The sequence below is a fragment of the Dipodomys merriami genome, unplaced genomic scaffold (genome assembly GCF_024711535.1).
Source record: "Dipodomys merriami isolate MVZ:Mamm:240054 unplaced genomic scaffold, mDipMer1.0.p SCAF_9, whole genome shotgun sequence".
Classification (NCBI taxonomy): domain Eukaryota; kingdom Metazoa; phylum Chordata; class Mammalia; order Rodentia; family Heteromyidae; genus Dipodomys; species Dipodomys merriami.
Genome location: NW_027206512.1, coordinates 26,009,792 through 26,027,529, shown reverse-complemented (window position 1 = coordinate 26,027,529; position 17,738 = coordinate 26,009,792). Strand labels below are relative to the sequence as shown.

Here is a 17,738-nt window from a genome sequence, read left to right as displayed (position 1 = left end):
GCCAAGCACTGGTGGCTCACATCTGTAATCTTAGCTACTCAGAAGGCTGAGATTTGAAGATTGTTATTCAAAGCACCAGAAAACCAGAAGTGGTGGTGTGGCTCCAAGTGATAGGAGCACTAACCCTGAGCTATATAGAGCTCAGGGACTGGGCCTAGGCCCTGAGTTCAAGCCCCAGGACTGACCAAAAGAAAAAAGTTACTCAAAATACTTGCAATGAGTACGTTTATTTCAAAAATGAGTGGGTTCATGTCAGATCTGCAGTGTGATAGAGGAAAACTTTTTAACTCCTTTTTAGGAAACTGTGGTTATAGTTTTGTTACTCCCTTTAATCTGGTGGTAAGTCAAGTCATGTCACTGCCATTTTGTTTGTGATACTGAAGTTTGAATTAAGGGCCTGGTGCTCGTCTGGTAAGCACTGTGCCATTTAAGCTACACACCCAGTACTACATCTGCTATTTTTTCAAGGTCTTAAATGGTGAATTTCTGAGATATGAAGGAATTACTAGAAATGCTATTTTAAGGAGAAGTTGATAAGTGATAGGACATTTCTGAAATAAGTACTATTGAACACAGTATACCTCATGCTATTGTACTATTATGTACTGACCTATCCTCATCCCGGTATATGCTAAAATTCAGAAACAAGTTCTGAGAGGCTAGTATATACAATTCAACAAATACTTAGTAGAACCAAGCTTCAACCGCTAATCATAGCCAATTTGGTGAGTCTAAAGAAAACACCTTACTTTTTATGTGAGTACTGTAATTTGAATGCCATTTCTTGAGCTTCCTAGGCAGGTCCTCTACCACTGAGCTATGCCTCTACTTTTTTTTGCTCTGGTTTATTTTCTAGATAGGGTCTAGCTTCCTGCCCAGATGTGCACCGAGGGTGACAGGCCATCACACCCAGCTTCTTCCTTTGAGCAGTCCTATTGTAGCTACATATATAAAGCTTGCTTGTTTCAGATAGTGTTACTGGTCTTAATCACATCATCACTTTATAAAATCGTAATGTCCTATATAAGAGAATGAACATCCCAAAAGATTTAATTACAGCTGAAAATCTGAGCATCTAATGATTACCATGGCATAATGCTGTGATTCTTTTTTGGACATTCAAAATGTTTTAGTATTTAATTTATTTTTTAATTTTTATTTTTTTATTGTGAAAATACTGTACAGAGGGGTTACAATTACATGGGCAAGATGATGAGTACATTTCTTACCAAGCATTGTAGCCTCCTCCTTTGTTTCCCCTTCCCATCCCTTCCCATCCTTCCCCCGCCCCCCCAATCCTCCCCACCCCCACATCCCCTGACCCCCCCGACCCCCCGCACCAAAGTTGTAAAGTTCGTTTTTGACATAACGACTTGTACATCTCATTGTTGCAATGGGTCCACCTGTATCCCTATTTAAACGATTTGTTTTTCCCCTTCTCCACAAATTATACCGACATCAAATACAGTGAAAGCAGGGGTTATACTATGGGGGAGGGACATACAAAGCAACAAATAAATAATCTTATAAATGCGTTAGAAACAATCGCATGAAAGAAAAAATAAACGGGGCTGGGAAGATGGCTCAGTGGTAGAGCACTTGCCTTGCATGCTCGAGGCCCTGGGTTCGATTCCTCAGCACCACATAAGCAAAAAGAAGCCAGAAGTGGCGCTGTGGCTCAAGTGGTAGAGCGCTAGCCTTGAGCTGAAGAGCTGAGGGACAGCGCCCAGGCCCAGAGTTCAGGCCCCACGACCGGACTCCCCCCCCCCAAAAAAAAAATTTGAATACATATCTTAGGGTTCATTTCCCTAACATCAACTTATCTGACCATTTCTGCATGCTGTGATATTTTTATGGTGGTGGTAGTATGAGTCTATTAAATCAACACATATACAGAACATAAGTTTAGTACTCTTTGGTTAGCTCATTGCTAGATTATGCATTTACTATATATATATATATGTGTATATATAGAGAGTATATTTTTGTGGTTATATTTGGAAAGCTTAAAGCAAATCAGTATGCCATGTAATACACCACTGGTGCATCTAGAGTTCAAGATGTTATTTTAAGTAACTAACTAGTAACATCCAGGCTTATGAAGTACACTTTGCTTTCAAAAACATGAATGGTCTAACAAGACAATATCCTTATTAAATAATGCATGACTATTGTTTGTTTCAATTTTGATTTCACTGTGAAAATACCAAAATGGGGTTGCTTGAGGCTTATTCCTGTAATCCTAGCTAATTAGGAGCTTGTGATAAGGTGGATCCCACGTCAGTGCTAGTCTAAGCACATCAGTCCTTGAGATTCTGTCTCCAAAATAACCAGCAAGGGCAAGCAAACAAGCCAGGCAAGTTCAAGCCCTAATACCTACGAAACAAAACAAAAAAATGGTAAAGCCATGAGGTTACACAGGAAGAGTTCTCATCTATGACTATGTCATGGTAACGATCATAATACTAGAAGGTAGACCGTATTGTGGTACATATAGTCTAGTATAACTGGATGTCTTCATTAACTTTGTTCAACTGTTGTCATATGACTATTGTCATTCTTGTTAGTAGTAATGCTTGTTGCCAAGAATTGTTTTGTATATTATGTAGTACACCCATGTACAGTATATAGGGCTGGGAATGTGGCTTCGTAGTAGAGTGCTTGCCTAGCATGCATTAAGACCTGGGTTTGATTCCTCAGTACCAGATAAGCAGAAAAACCCAGAAGTAGTGCTGTGGTTCAAGTAGTAGAGTGCTAACTCTGAGAAAAAAAAAATCAGGGACCTTGCCCAGGTCCTGAGTTCAAGCCCCAGGACGGCACCAAAAACCAAACAAAAAAACCCCAGAATATAAATATGTAACAGTTTATTGCAATGAAATTTGATCTCAAGGTCCTATGCTTGTTAGGCAGATGCTCTATTACTTGAGCCATACTTAAGTCATTTTTTGCCAAATGATCACAAACAAGGTCATATCAAAGCTACCATCACAACCATGTTCATCGCAGCATCATTTACCATAGCTAAGATATGGAACTAACCCAGATGCCCCTCAGTAGATGAATGGATCAAGAAAATGTGATATATATATATATATATATATATATATATATATATATATATATATATATATACACACACACACACACACACACACACATACATACATACATACATACATACATACATACATACACACATACAGGAATTCTATGCCTCCATCAGAAAGAATGACATTGCCCCATTTGTTAGGAAATGGAAAGCCTTGGAAAAAATTATATTAAATGAAGTAAGCCAGGCCCAGAGAAACATAGGTCCTATGGTTTCCCTTGTTTGCAATGACTAGTACATGTCTAGGACAAGCAGAGAAGGTCAAAGGCTATGTACATATGACCACATGAGATGATGTTAAGCAAAATGTACCCCAAGACAGGGATACAAATGATTTTTTTCTTTCTTGCTAGTGTTTTTAATGTACTTAAAATGCACTGTGATTCTTTTATTCCTTTCGTATATTCCCCCACAGCATAACCCCTGTTCTCACTGGATTTGATGCCGGTGTTCTGCACCTTGTATATACATCTTTGTAATTTGGAGCGGGGAAGGGATATTGGGGAACACTTAAATGGGCATGCAGGCCGACCCATTGTGACGACGAGATGTACAGGATACTATGTTGAAAACAAGCTTTACAATATGGGAGGGGAAGGGAGGAGTTGGTGAAGTGGGGAGGGAAGGGATGGTAGGGGGAAAACAAAGGAGGAGGTAACAATACTCGTATGAAATGAACTCATTGCCCTACTTGTGTAACTGCAACCCCTCTATACAACTTTTTTACAATAAATATATATAAGATAAAAAAATTTTTAAAGTCCTTTTTTTGTTATATTTTTCCAGATTGGGTCTCACACTTTCAGTCTTCACCATGAGCTTCCCAAGTAGCTGAGATTACAGGCATGGGACACCACATTTTGACTCCTTAATCATCATTTTTGGCTTTATAAACTTCCTTCAACTACTTTGAATATGCTGTTTTCCTAGACATGACAATACTATGTATTGCAACACTATTTTTTCTCAAGTATTCTTAAGAGAATCTCTCAGATGGTTATTTATGTTGATATGTCTGGTGTACAGCAGAAGGACCTGAAGCAAATCTTTACAAAGATTAAAGTTTGTGAAGATAACCTACTCACAGGCCAAATGATGGAGACACCTTCCATTGTGCTTTGTGTAGCCTTTATTTTTTCATGACTTTTTGAAAACAGTATTAATGGAGTTTCTAAAAAAAGTGTTTGCTTAAACTTTTTGAATAATTTTCACTGTATGTACTATAAAGTAGGCAATTTACAACTCTAGCCAAATATGATTTGTAACTAGTTAAATTATTCCAATTAAATCCAATAGCATATTTTGGTTTTCATAGTACTGGGGCTTGAACTCAGGCTTCGTGTTTGCTAAGTAAGCACTCTAACCATTTACCACTTATGCCACTGGCTAAATCAATAGGTACTATTTCACAAGAGTGTGTAATCCTAGTTTGATCAAGACTTTTACATTGTTTTGACCATTTGCTATGTTTACCTGAATAAAGTTCTAAATGAAATCATATTTCTATGTGTGCCAATCCTGCACCTTGAACTCAGGTCCTGAATGCTGTCCCTCAGCTTTTTTTTTTTTTTTTCGGCTAGTGTTGAGGCTTGTGAACTCAGGGCCTGGGTGCTATCCCTGAGCTTATTTTGCTTAAGGGTAGCACTCTACCACTTGAGCCACAGCATCACTTCTGGCCTTTTCTGTTTATGAGGTACTGAGGAATTGAACCCAGGACTTCATGCATGCTAGGCAAGCACTCTACCACTAAACCACATTCCCAGACCATGATTTTGAGACTAGATATATAGTAAAATCCATATGACACTACTGTTTTCCCAAAACTAAATGGAGTGGTGACTCTTTACCCAATTTTAATTAGGGAATATATTCTTCAAAAAAAATTGCAACTACAAATTTCTAAAATGAAGCTAAAGAAAGCTGAGTAGTCAGAGAATATTGATGTTAGAAGTGGGGGTGGAATTTAACCTTGTGTCCATGAATTAACTTGCAAGCAAGCTGCAATTAAAATGATCAATTTTAGAATAGTTACCAAACAACAGCAGAGTTTCAACAGGATAACATATATAGTTATATATTTGTTTTTCTCAGTATTTCCCCACTGGCTAGAAATGATTCTAACTCCTAAATAAGGAATAATTTACTAGTAATAAACTGTTTTGCTCCTGGAAGAAATAATCTGACCTCTCAACCTCCTCTTGCTGGAGTAAACTGGGGAACCTTACAATCAGACCTCTCAAATTCACACCTACCTACAATTACTCTCTTTTATTCTTCTTTCCAGTTTTACCTAACTTCTGGCAACAAAACATGCAACACTTTATGAAGATGAAGATGACAGTTGCCACACAGGTCAGCAGGAAACCAATTACATCCAGAGAGTGGTACTGGAACCAGTTGAGGTCATGGACAGCCGGACGAAGGTGTTTGGCTCCCTTGTGGCGCATGACAAACTCAATCCAGAAGACAGCTCGATCCAGAGGCTTCACTGGCTGATCATGGTGAATTCTTGATAACCTCATTGCATTCTCTTTATAGCTGAAAGAGAAACATAGAGATACCAACACTAGCTTAAACATAGGAAGTCAATGAAAGGTTTTGGAGAGTGTCATAAAATGGATCCATGTATATTTCCCATAGAGACATTACTGATACAGAAGAACAATAGAAATAACATGATTTTGTTAGGTCATGGAGAATGTGAATGTTGGGTGGTATTTTCAGATGGAGAAATATTTCCAAAGTCAAAATGGAAGTCCTATGGAGAAATATGTTCTTGGATTTTTTTTCTCCCAACCAAGCAAATGTTAATAAGTCATTTAAAGTGATTTAATTGAGACAACTAAATGCAGTTTGACAAAAATATCTTGAAGTATTTGAAGAGGAATTGTATAACAGTACAACCTTCCATTCTTCTACCCTCTACTGTCTAATTTCTACTTAACCTGAAAAATTCTTTTTTTAATAAAAATATTTTTATTTTTAATAGTTGTACACAAGGGTTTCCATTCAACAGATGAGTTTATATTTATAATGCATCTTGATCAATGACACCTTTCTCATCCCTCCCAATACATCCACTTCCTCAGTTTTCCTAGTTTCAAAGGATATGTATCAACTATTATGACTGAATTCTCTCCCCCTTCCTCTCTTTTTTCCTGTCTTTAAATTGTTGTTATTATTAGGGAGTTGTATAAAGGGGTTGTAATTCCATAAGTCAGGTAATGAGTATAATGCTTCTTGGACAATGTCACCTCTTTTTTTCACTTTCCTCCATTTTCCTTCTCCCATCCCTGCCCATAAGCTGCATAGTTTATGTATATTGAATACTATGACTGCATTTGTTTACCCTTCCTCCAATCCTCTGACACCTCTTTGCCTCCCATAAGAAGACAACAACAACAAACAAAAACAACAACAAGAACAAAAAGACATGTTTGGTTTCCTGGAATTCATTTTGATAAGTAGTATTTTAGATGTGCAGAGGAGTTACATCTTTGTATCCTCCGCTAAGTGTATCCTCCTTTAGTCTGTTTGTGTATAAATGCATGCAGCCCTGTATAAGTTACCATATCCAGTTGTGGTTTAGATCTAGTTTCCTCATGTGAGAGAAAACATGGACCATTTGTGTCTCAGAGTTCTGGGTCCATCCTTTTTCCTACAAATAATATAATATTATTATTTCTAATGGGTGAGTAGAATTTCCTTGTACATATCACATGTCTGTCTGTCTTTCTTCCTTCTCTCTCTCTCTCTCTCTCTCTCTCTCTCTCTCTCTCTCTCTCTCTCTCTCTCTCCTACCTTCCTTCCTTCCTTCCTTCCTTCCTTCCTTCCTTCCTTCCTTCCTTTTCTTTCTTCCTTCCTTCCTTCCTTTTCTTTCTTCCTTCCTTCCTTTCTTCCTTCCTTTCTTCCTTCCTTCCTTTCTTCCTTTCTTTCTTTCTTTCTTTCTTTCTTTCTTTCTTTCTTTCTTTCTTTCTTTCTTTCTTTCTTTCTTTCTTTCTTTCTTTCTTTCTTTCTTTCTTTCTTTCTTTCTTTTCTTAGACTAAGACTCCAACTCATTGTCTGATACTTTTGCTCATTGGCTGATGCTCTACCACCTGAGCCACACATCCAACCCTTGAATAATTCTTTTTAAACAATGCATGACAGAATTTTTTTCTAATCTTGGGGCTTGAATTTAAGGCCTGGGGACTGTCCCTGAGCTCCTTTTGCTCAAGGCTAATGCTCTACCACTCAAACCACAACTCTACTTCTGACTTAAAAACAAACAAATATCTTTTAATAGTTGTAGAGAGTATTTGCCATTTAACAAAGCAAGTTGTGATTACAAATACTTCTGGCTTTTTTGGTGGTTAATTGGAGATAATAATCTCACAGACTTTTCTGACTTCTAATGGTGATCCTCAGATCTCAGCCTCGTAAGCAGTTAAGATATAGGTGTGAACCACTGGTGTCCAGATTAAAGAAGTGCATTTTTAAAATTGACTTTTGCTTTGATCACACTTGGTTAAAACCAGGTGTAATAATTTAGAAATTTAGAAAGATCAAGAGTTACAGAAATTGCAGATACTAAAATAATTTAACACAGTTCTTCAATGTCATTGTCCTTTTGTGGAGTTGATGATATTTACAAAAATTATTTTCTTTTCTTTTTTTTTTTTTGGTCCGGTCATGGTGCCTGAACTCTGTCCCTGGGTGCTGTCCTTCAGCTCTTCAGCTCAAGGCTAGCACTCTACCACTTGAGCCACAGCGCCACTTCCGGGTTTTTTCTTTTTGCTTATGTGGTGCTGAGGAATCGAACCCAGGGCCTCAGGCATGCAAGGCAAGCGCTCTACCACTGAGCCACCTTCCCAGCCCCCAAAATTATTTTCTTTACAATTACATATATAGTAAAAGTTTTTTAAAACATGATACCACTTTGTGAATAACTATATGTGCAGTAAATCTTAATGTCAGTTTTAAAAATAACAGCTTTGGAATAAAGCACATTTCCCAGTGATTAAATAATTTGAAATTTTCAAAAATAAATGTAATCTATTTTCATTAGAACATTTCTTAAATATTACCACATTGAAAAAAAAATCATTATACTCACCTAGGGTCATTGATGACTGTCTTCAGTGCTTTGAGCAAATCTGCACTTGACATTGTGTGGAAGTCCAGTCTAACAGCAGCTCCTTTGGCTATCATGTGAACAATGTTATCAGGCTGATCAGCAAACAAAGGAATGCCCACCATAGGAATCCCATGGTAGATGGCCTCATAGACACCATTGGTGCCACCATGAGTTATGAAAGCTTTGGTTTTTGAATGACCTAACAATGGGATAAAGGAAAGGAAATTATTATTAATACTAATTATATATAATTATTATGTTATGTATACAGTTAATACATTAATATTTGTAATTTATATTATATTATATATTATATTTTATATCTGTAGCTCTAATATATTTATAATTTAATATTATAATTTATATATTAATAATATATGCATTATACAATAAATATAATTATATTATTTAATATAATTAATTATAATATTTAGCTTTAAAATGAGAAATAGTAAACAAAATACTTAGAAAAAAGAAATGTTTTCTCACAAGCAGATTGTTAACATTATGAAAAATGCAGTAAAATTGCTTTTAAATTTCAGAACAACAAACACCTGCAGTCCACTCACAGGTAAGACTATATAGAAAAGCTCTATGAGGTGAGACTTGAGGAATGAAAACAAATTTGCTATGAGAGTGGGAAAAAAACAACAACATAAAGTCATACCCTGGATAGAAGTACTATGGGTAAATATCTGAGGGGGCATGGGAGCAAGAATGAAGTTATTGGGTCTCAAAGGGCACTCTGTGGGACTGGGAATGTGGCTGAGTGGCAGTGCTTGCCCAACATGATACCCTGGATTTGATTCCTCAGAACCATATAAATAGAAAAGCTGGAAGTGGTTCTGTGGCTCAAGAGGTACAGTGCTAGCCTTGAGCAAAAGAAGCTTGGCGACAGTGCCCAGGCCCTGAGTTCAAAATAATAATAATAACAATAAGACACACTGCCCTAGTCACTATGCCTAGGGTGTGGTTTATTGGTGCTACTGAACCAGAGGTAGAATAGGCTGTACTTTATCATGAAATGTACACCATTTGATGATGTCGAGATTTTTTATTTACATAGAAAATACAGAGTTGTATGTTTCACTGTCATTTGAATTAGCTCTGGGATTATAGATACAAAACTGTAGAAAGAGAAGATTGAGGCATGATCCACAATTAATCACACCTAAAACTTGTTGTTAATTGGTGATAAGAGTCTCACAAGGCTTTTCTGCTTGATCTGGCTTAGAACCCAGTACTCAGATCTCAGTCTCTTGAGTAGCTAGGATTGCAAGCATGAGCCACAAGTGCAGGGTTGAACTGGCAATTCTTGTTCTTAATGTGCCTATGAAAAATACTGCCCACTATACAGAGTAAGTACAGCCATCACTGGTAACTCTGGCCTGTAATATTTGTTATTCAGGAGGCTGAGATCCAGTGGATCAAGGTTTAAGTCCAGTCTGGAAAGAAGAGATCATGAGACTCCATCTTTAATATAACCAGCAAAAAGGTAGGACGGAGGCATGACTCAAATGGTAAAGTACCATACTGCTATAAATAGGAAGGCAGGGTTTTTTCTTTTTAGTTTTCCATTTGTAAAAATATTTCTTATTAAATGTTTGTCCTCCTCATTTGCTGAGGTGGTGTTTTCAATATTCTCCAGGGTCTTACCAAGAAGGTCATTCTGGGGGATCCACTTGTAGAGCTGAGTGTTGGATCCCAAGACATCTGGTTTCTTGCCATCAAATCTCCATACAACCTGTTCTGGCAAAGAACCCTCTTATTACTTGAGTCAGCTCTCAGGTCCTTCACATTAGAATTAAGAAGAGACTAATAAATAATCTCTATAGTACCTATTACATGATAGCTAAGGACATGAGGAAAAGACATGATAAACAATGAGGACTACTAAAATAGTGCTAGAAATACATTTTTTTACTGGGCTTATTTTTCTGTTTTATCAAGATATAGCATACTTTCTTGATATTTCCTAAGTCACTTAGGCAAAATGAGTTTTTAAATATCAAGTAGTAGCATGCAAAACATTTGTTCTAATTGATAAATTGTGCTTATGAGCTACACATTCATTTTGTTTCACAAATAAATATATATATAATAATTGTCATCTACTAAATGCAACATCAACCTTTTATTGGAGTGGTATTTATTCGTGTTTTCTTATAATCACTTTTAATTTTGTTTTGAGAGACGATCTCACCATGTAGCCCAAGCTGGCTTATTTGGTAGGGTCCAAATGCCAGGATTATAGATGTATACCACCACACAGAGAATAGCTACTTTGTGTGTGTGTGTGTGTGTGTGTGTGTGTGTGTGTGTGTGTGTTGTCAGTTTTGGGACTTGAACACAGTTCCTGGGTACTGTTTCTGAGCTCTTTGCTTTAGGTTAGTGCTCTACAAGTTCAAGTCATGGTACCACTTCCAGTTTCCTGGTGGTTAACTGGAGATAAAAATCTCACTGACTTTCCTGCCCAGGCTGGCGATCCTCAGATCTCAACCTCCTAAGTAGCTAGTATCACAGGTGTGAGCCCACAGCCTCTGACTCGGAGTAACTACTTCCATCATAAATTATTTCACTTCTTAGACCCTTGTGAGGCCACTTTTTCAAGGACCACCATAAGGGTAAGATTCCTTCTCCACCCTTTATCTTATATCTTGTTTTTTCAGACATTAACAAGGACCAGTCCAGCAGGGCAGGCCAGCATTTCTTTCTCTCCATCATGTTGGTTTGCTGAGTGTGTGGACTTGGGGTTGGTGAGTCCTGATCTTTATTAAGAGTAGCACCAGCGATATGGATAAGCCTATTTCAAAATTCAGGGAAAAAATGAGGCTGAGATTACATATGAATATGATGTTGGATAATGTAATCTCCAGTTTTGAGTGCCTGCTTATCTTTATTGGGCTGGTATAGTTACTGATTAAAATGTAACTTCATTCTGATTATAGCTTCACTGTGTACAGAGTCCTTAGTTCTCCTGGGAGAAAAAGAAAGAAATGACAAGGAAGATCTTGGGGATTTTTTTTTTTGGGGGGGGGGAGGGTTATCTACTTATAATAAGACTAGAAATTCAGGTTCTTACTAAACCTGTTAAATGCATTTTTGTGTATACTATGTGTACACAAAAGTATTCTGTTATGCTAAAGCACCTGCCACTTGTATTTCTGTATTAAACGTGATTTCAGTGATTGATGTAGTAGAGAGCTCTCTTTTCACATAGGATATATTTGTAATTAGACCCTTCACAGTGTGACAGAATCCTTAAGCAGATGTTCACTGAAACTCTTTCTCTCACCTTTTGTGGTATCTGTGCTAGTGCTGATGCAATCACATTGGCCTTCTCTTCTGTCATATTACCTACCATTGACCCCAGAGAAAACACCACAATACCATTGTCGCCAGAGCTCTGGACAAAGTTTTCCATTTCCTGTGAAGAAAAATTGATCCATCATAAAAGAGAGGCAGTAATGTAAAAATATTGTTAAGATTGGCACTAAATTTAAGGAGAACCAATCAATATTAGCAGGAATTATTAGAGTAAAGCTCTTTATGTAAAATACACAATCCAAATTTATAATCATTCCTATTTCTAGGGTGTATAGTTCACCAGTTTTACTCATATTTACCCATATTATTATGCAAACCAGCTCCAAAATATTGCAGAATTGAAAATCTGTAGAAACTAAGCAAAAAATGATTTTACCCTCCTTTGGTCCCTTGGCTACTATACTTCTTTCTGCTTTTATAGTTTTGAAGACTGGGTAGGTTCATGTAACATTTGCCTTTTTAAATTTTTTTTATTGTAAAAACACTGTACAGAGGGTTTATAATTACATGAGTAAGTACATTTCCTATGGAGCATTGTTACCTCCTCCTTTGTTTTTCCCCTACTATCCCTTCCTTCCCCACAGCCCCAACTCCTCTCCCCACCCCAAGTTGTAAAGTTCATTTGAAACATAGTATCATGTACATTTCATTGTTACAATGGGTCAACTTGTATCCTTATTTCAACATTTTGTTATTTCGCTTCCCCTCCCCAAATTAGAAGAATGTATATACAAGATGCAGAATCAAATACAGGGACAACAGGGGTTATACCATGGGGAAAGAACATACAAGGGAAACAAACAAACAAAAAAAAACCCATAGTACATTTTAAATATGTTAAAAACAATAGCAAGAAAGAAAAAAAACAGTTGTGTCTCTATCTTGGGATTTATTTCACTTAACATCATCTGATATGGTCATATAGCTTTTGACCTTTTCTGCTTGTCCTAGACTTACACTAGTTATTGCAAATAAAGGAAACCATGGGACCTATGTTTCTTTGGGCCTGGCTTACTTCACTTAATATAATTTTTTCCAAGTTGTTCTATTTCCTAACAAATGAGATAATGTCATTCTGTCTGATGGAGGCACAGAATTGCATTGTATAAATATAACACATTTTCTTGATCCATATCCAAATGATGACAAACAAGGCTATACTAAAGCTACCAGCACAACCATGTTTATCAGAGCATTATTTACCATAGCTAAGATATGGAACCAACCCAGATGCCCCTCAGTAGATGAATAAAACAGTTGTATTTTTTGACTGGCTACTTTTAGTTAGTGGGTTATCAAAGTTCTGGAAGTCTGTTCATGTGTCCCAATTCCTGTTTTAAAGGCTTATCCTCTTATTTGTATGTGTATACTACATATTCTTTATTTATAAATCCATTCATAGATGCCAAAGTTTTGCTTCCATTTCTTTGCTTTAAGGATGAGCACTTCATGGAGATCCTTCAATAAATTCAGCTTACCTGTTGATAAATCATGAATCTATTTTTTAATTTTGTGAGTAATCTATACTGTTTTCAATACTTTTTTCTTTTTTCTGTCATAGATCTTGAATTTTGGGCCTAGGCACTGTTCCTGAGTTCTCTTGTTTTAGGCTCATGTTCTACTACTTTAAGTGCAGCACCACTTGAGGTTTTCTGGTGATTAATTGGAGATAAGAGTCTCATGGACTTTCCTGCCCTGGCTGGTTTTGAACCATGATCCTCAGATCTCAGTCTCCTGAGTAGGTTGGATTACAAGCGTGAGCCAACGATGCCCAAATAGTCAAATATTCTTTCATAAATTATTGTAACTCTGAATAAGGTCACATTTATGTTACTATAAATTGGAAAATAGAACAGGTCTCATGAGAGCATTTCATGGTGCCATACACTTTTTGCTTTTTCTTTGTAACATAAAATTATGATGTTAGATAAATTGTGTAAGATTCTCTTGTTTATTAAGAATATCATTCTACATGCTTATGGAAAACTTGAAAATATCTCAACCTAAGGGCAGGTAAGTAGGATAAGTTATCAGGTGTTCAATAAATATGAAAAATTGTGCTATTTATTACATGTATAGCACACATTTCCTCTGTACTATGGTGAGGGAACCTTTATTCCCTCTGGAAATTTTCTAGGGTCCCACATAGTCTTAAGGTAGATAAGAAACACATGTGGTCTTTTCTTGATAGAACATTTTCACAGTCTATCTTTTGAAATAGAATTTATGGTATTTAGGGCAGAGACACTACCTACTTTGTGTCTCTAGAGATTCTTACCACATTTCAATGTACTGTTGTTTTCTTATAAATTGAATGATGAATACCTTGATCTTACTTCCAAAGCTCAACAGTTTTCTCCTTAATTCTGTAAGGAAAATGTCTATACCATCACAACGATGTTTGTAAGAATTTCTATTTATCACTTCCTATGACTCTGTCTTTGAGACAAACAATGTAAATAAATAAAATAGAATCATCCTGTTGAAATTGAATAAAAACAGAGGCAAATTAACAGGAAGATATTTACCTCAGGCAGAGGTTTGGCAGGTTTGCAGTGGAGTCCTCCCACAAATTCAAAATTTGGTAACAGTGGGCGAGGGAATTCAATATCCCAGTAGGTTCGGATGAGCCATATATCAGCTTTCCCCATGGTCTCAAATAATGTTGTAGGTCTACCTGAAAGGGTAAAAGAAGACCAAAAGAATAGAGTATGAGAAAATTGTCAGGTGGATATGAATGTTAGATGCTCTTCTCAAAGGACCTTCAGTAATATTCTGAAATGTGTTCAAGAGTATTTTCATAATACAAATGTGTGTATATGGATAGGTGTATTATCTATACACATGTACTTTCAGACTAAAATACTGGAGCTTGTAGATGTTGTCTGCACTACATCTGTAACTCACCTAGTATTTCACAACTGTAAATAGCTATCACAAGAAGCCAGCCTAGATAGTAATGCACAAATCTTAACATAGATTTGCATGACATTACCTGTTGATCATAATACTTATGGAAACACCTTTGCTAGTAAATCTTCATATACTTTGCCTTATAAGAATCTGGAACCTTGTCTTTTGGTTTTCTAGTGAACCGAGAGGGTTTTTATTATTATTTTTTGTCCTTTTTCTTCCAATCCTGGGGCTTGAACTCAGGGCCTGGGCACCGCTTCTGAGCATCTTTTGCTCAAGGCCAGCAGTCTACCACTTAAGCCACAGTGCCACTTTCAGCTTTTTCTGTTTATGTGGTACTGAAGAATTGAACCCAGGACTTCAGGCATGCTAGGCAGGCAGTCTACCATTAAGCCACATTCCTAGGTTTAAACTGAGAGGTTTTGAGTATGGCTACATTTCTATCCCCTTTATTTGGATTTCTACTACATTTATTTCACATAAATAATTTACAGCATCTAGTAATTTATAACTATGTTTATGAGTAAGGGGTAGGAAAGTTTTAGAATATGGGAAGACTTACATTTACTCTTAATTTTTAGTAGAGATTCATAGTTTAAAATAGCCTAATAATTTGTGTGCCTATACTTCAATATTATGATGGGTAGGGGGGCGCGTGTGCGCGCACGCATGTGCACGCACACACACACACACACACACACACACACACATGCCTTGGTCTTGGGTCTAGAACTCAGGGACTAGCATGATCCCGGAGCTTTTGTGCTCAGCCTAGTACTCTATCGTGGACCCACAGTTCTACTGCTGGCTTTTTAGTAATCATTTGGAAATAAGGGGCTCATACTCTTTGCTGTCTTGGCTGGCTGAACCATGATTTTCAGTTCTCAGCCTTGTGAGTGGATTTTCAGGTGTGAGTCTGTCTACATACCAGTGCTGTCTACATTATGGCTATTTCAATATGAATAAGTAAATAATTTAAACTCTGAGTGAAGGCAGAAAAAAATCACTAAAAATCCAAAATTATAGGTTTACTATATCCAATATAATGATACTATCTCTTTCTTGTGAAGGAATTATTTAGATAAAGTGAAAAAATTAATTTCTAAGTGAGAAAACTGATCTACACAAGGAAAAAAAAAAGCCTTCAATGGTATGTAGATAATCTTGCTGCAAGTATGTGTTGTCTTTAACCTGTACATGTATACCTTCATCAAGAGGTTTAATGAAATTAGAAATTACTGATTTTAAAGACCAGTAAAAATAGTAAGGCAGATACAAGATTGTATAGAGAAACCCTCAACAATTTACTTTTGGGGGCATAGTATGCTTCCTGAAGTATCCTGTTCAAATGTTACCAGAGCTTTCTGACACTTTTCTAGACATGTTTTGCATTGGATAGAAAAGCTTTTGTGTATTTCTATCATCATTGAAGATAAATTCCTTCATCAAAGAGAAATTCATCTGATCTGACATTCTTCAAAGACCAAGAAAATTTAGAACTTTACGGGAGCAGCTGAGAATAGGACTCACCTAGCACTTCACTATAAAGCTGATTAAACTTCTTCTCATTAAATGCTTGGAACCAAAAGTCAAAATAAATCACATATAGCATGTTTTTCACCCTCTCCATGAATGTCATTCGATCACTGAGTTCTGTCTCAATGATAGGCACATAAGAAGGAGGGACTGGAAGTCCTCCCATGTATTTTTCATATGTGTATCCAGGAAAGAAGCGGTGAGTGTACACCAAGGGAAGGTTTAGTAGTTCAGCCAGCAGGTCACCACAGGGAATGAAGGCATCTGCGAGAATGACATCAAACCTGGATTTTTGTAGTTTTGTCATAAGTTTCTTGTTCAAAGCTACATCTTTGCAGAGACTCTCAAAATAAGCCGAATCTTCCCATGTAAGTTCTTGCAACGTGGAAAAATATGTCCAAAATGGCAGCTTTGGCAGCTCATAAATCCATATTCTGAGTGATTTCAGGAATAACTTTTCCACCTCTTCACTGCTTATTGATGAAGGATAGATCTCAAATTTAATATGAGATGGTTTGTTGAAATCAAAGAAAATAGAAGTTGAAGATACCAGAACAGTCACCTCATGACCCCTTACCACAAGCTCATCCAATATTATCTTCAAATTGATCCAATGGCTGTATTCCATTGGCCACACCAACACTTTCCCACATTTCCCAGAAACAAAGAAACCACTCAGCTGTAGCAAGAGCAGAACTGTAGTCACTTTGGAAGCCATTCTGTAATAATACAATGTTTCCTTTCAGAGTGTGTTTTCAGGCTCTTGTTCCTATTCAAGGAGAAATCATCAACTAGTTAAAATATAACTTGTACCCACCAAAGTAAATACTTATACCAGTACTCATATCTGGAGGCAAAGTGAAAAGGTCAGGAAATAGAAAACCTCCTGTTTATGAGAATGTGTGTAATGTTGCTCTTGATTGCAGGTGCTTTTCTGCAGTTAAGATTGATGATATATCATGAACAATGCAGCTATGATATGTTAATGATTTTACAACAGTTTTGAGAATGGTAGTAAAAGAGTCATTCCTTCATAATGTACTTTTCTAGACATAAAACTAGAAATACAATCACAAAACTCTTAAATCAGACTTTTTGCTATGCATTCATTATTCAATAGGTTTTCCCCTATAATTATTTTTTAACATTAATGCCATAGGTTGCAGGGTGCCAGTGGCTCATGCTTGTAACCCTGGTTATTCAAGAGACTGAGATCTGAGAGTTGTGGTCCAAAGCCAGTCGGGGCAAGGAAGTCCTTTGCATTCTTTTTTTTTTTTTTTTATTGTGAAAATACCGTACAGAGGGGTTACAATTACATGGGCAAGATAATGAGTACATTTCTTATCAAGCATTGTAGCTTCCTCCTTTGTTTCCCCTTTCTATCCCTTCATCCCCAATCCTCCCCCCCCCCACCCACCAAAGTTGTAAAGTTTGTTTTTGACATAGCAACTTGTACATCTCATTGTTGCAATGGGTCCACCTGTATCCCTATTTAAATGATTTGTTTTTTCCCTTCCCCTCCACAAATTATACCAACATCAAATACAGTGAAAGCAGGGGTTATAGAAAAGGTCAGATAAATTGATGTTAGAGAAATGAACCTAAGATATGTATTCAAATGCTTTTTCTTTCATGCAATTGTTTCTAACACATTTATAAGATTATTTCTTTGTTGCTTTGTATGCTCCTCCTTTGCACTCTTATATCCAATTAACCATCCAAATACTGAAAGTAGAG

The 17,738-nt window shown here is 36.7% G+C and overlaps 1 protein-coding gene across 2 annotated transcripts; it reads right to left on the bottom strand.

The window, feature by feature from the left end:
* Positions 1-1,339: 1,339 nt before the first annotated feature.
* LOC138821019 (UDP-glucuronosyltransferase 2B31-like) lies at positions 1,340-16,758 on the bottom strand. 2 transcript variants are annotated; one of them, XM_070013078.1, is made up of 7 exons: positions 15,996-16,758; positions 14,081-14,229; positions 11,521-11,652; positions 9,882-9,969; positions 8,205-8,424; positions 5,362-5,647; positions 1,340-2,376 (listed from the first exon to the last, which is right to left on the bottom strand). In XM_070013078.1, exons 1-6 carry the CDS (start codon positions 16,717-16,719, stop codon positions 5,368-5,370), a joined length of 1,593 nt encoding a protein of 530 aa, XP_069869179.1. In that variant the 5' UTR covers positions 16,720-16,758; the 3' UTR covers positions 1,340-2,376; positions 5,362-5,367. The 2 variants fall into 2 exon arrangements, with proteins under 2 accessions (XP_069869179.1, XP_069869178.1); XM_070013077.1 differs by lacking the exon at positions 1,340-2,376 and having other exon boundaries at positions 2,383-5,647.
* Between the last annotated feature and the right edge of the window lie 980 nt (positions 16,759-17,738).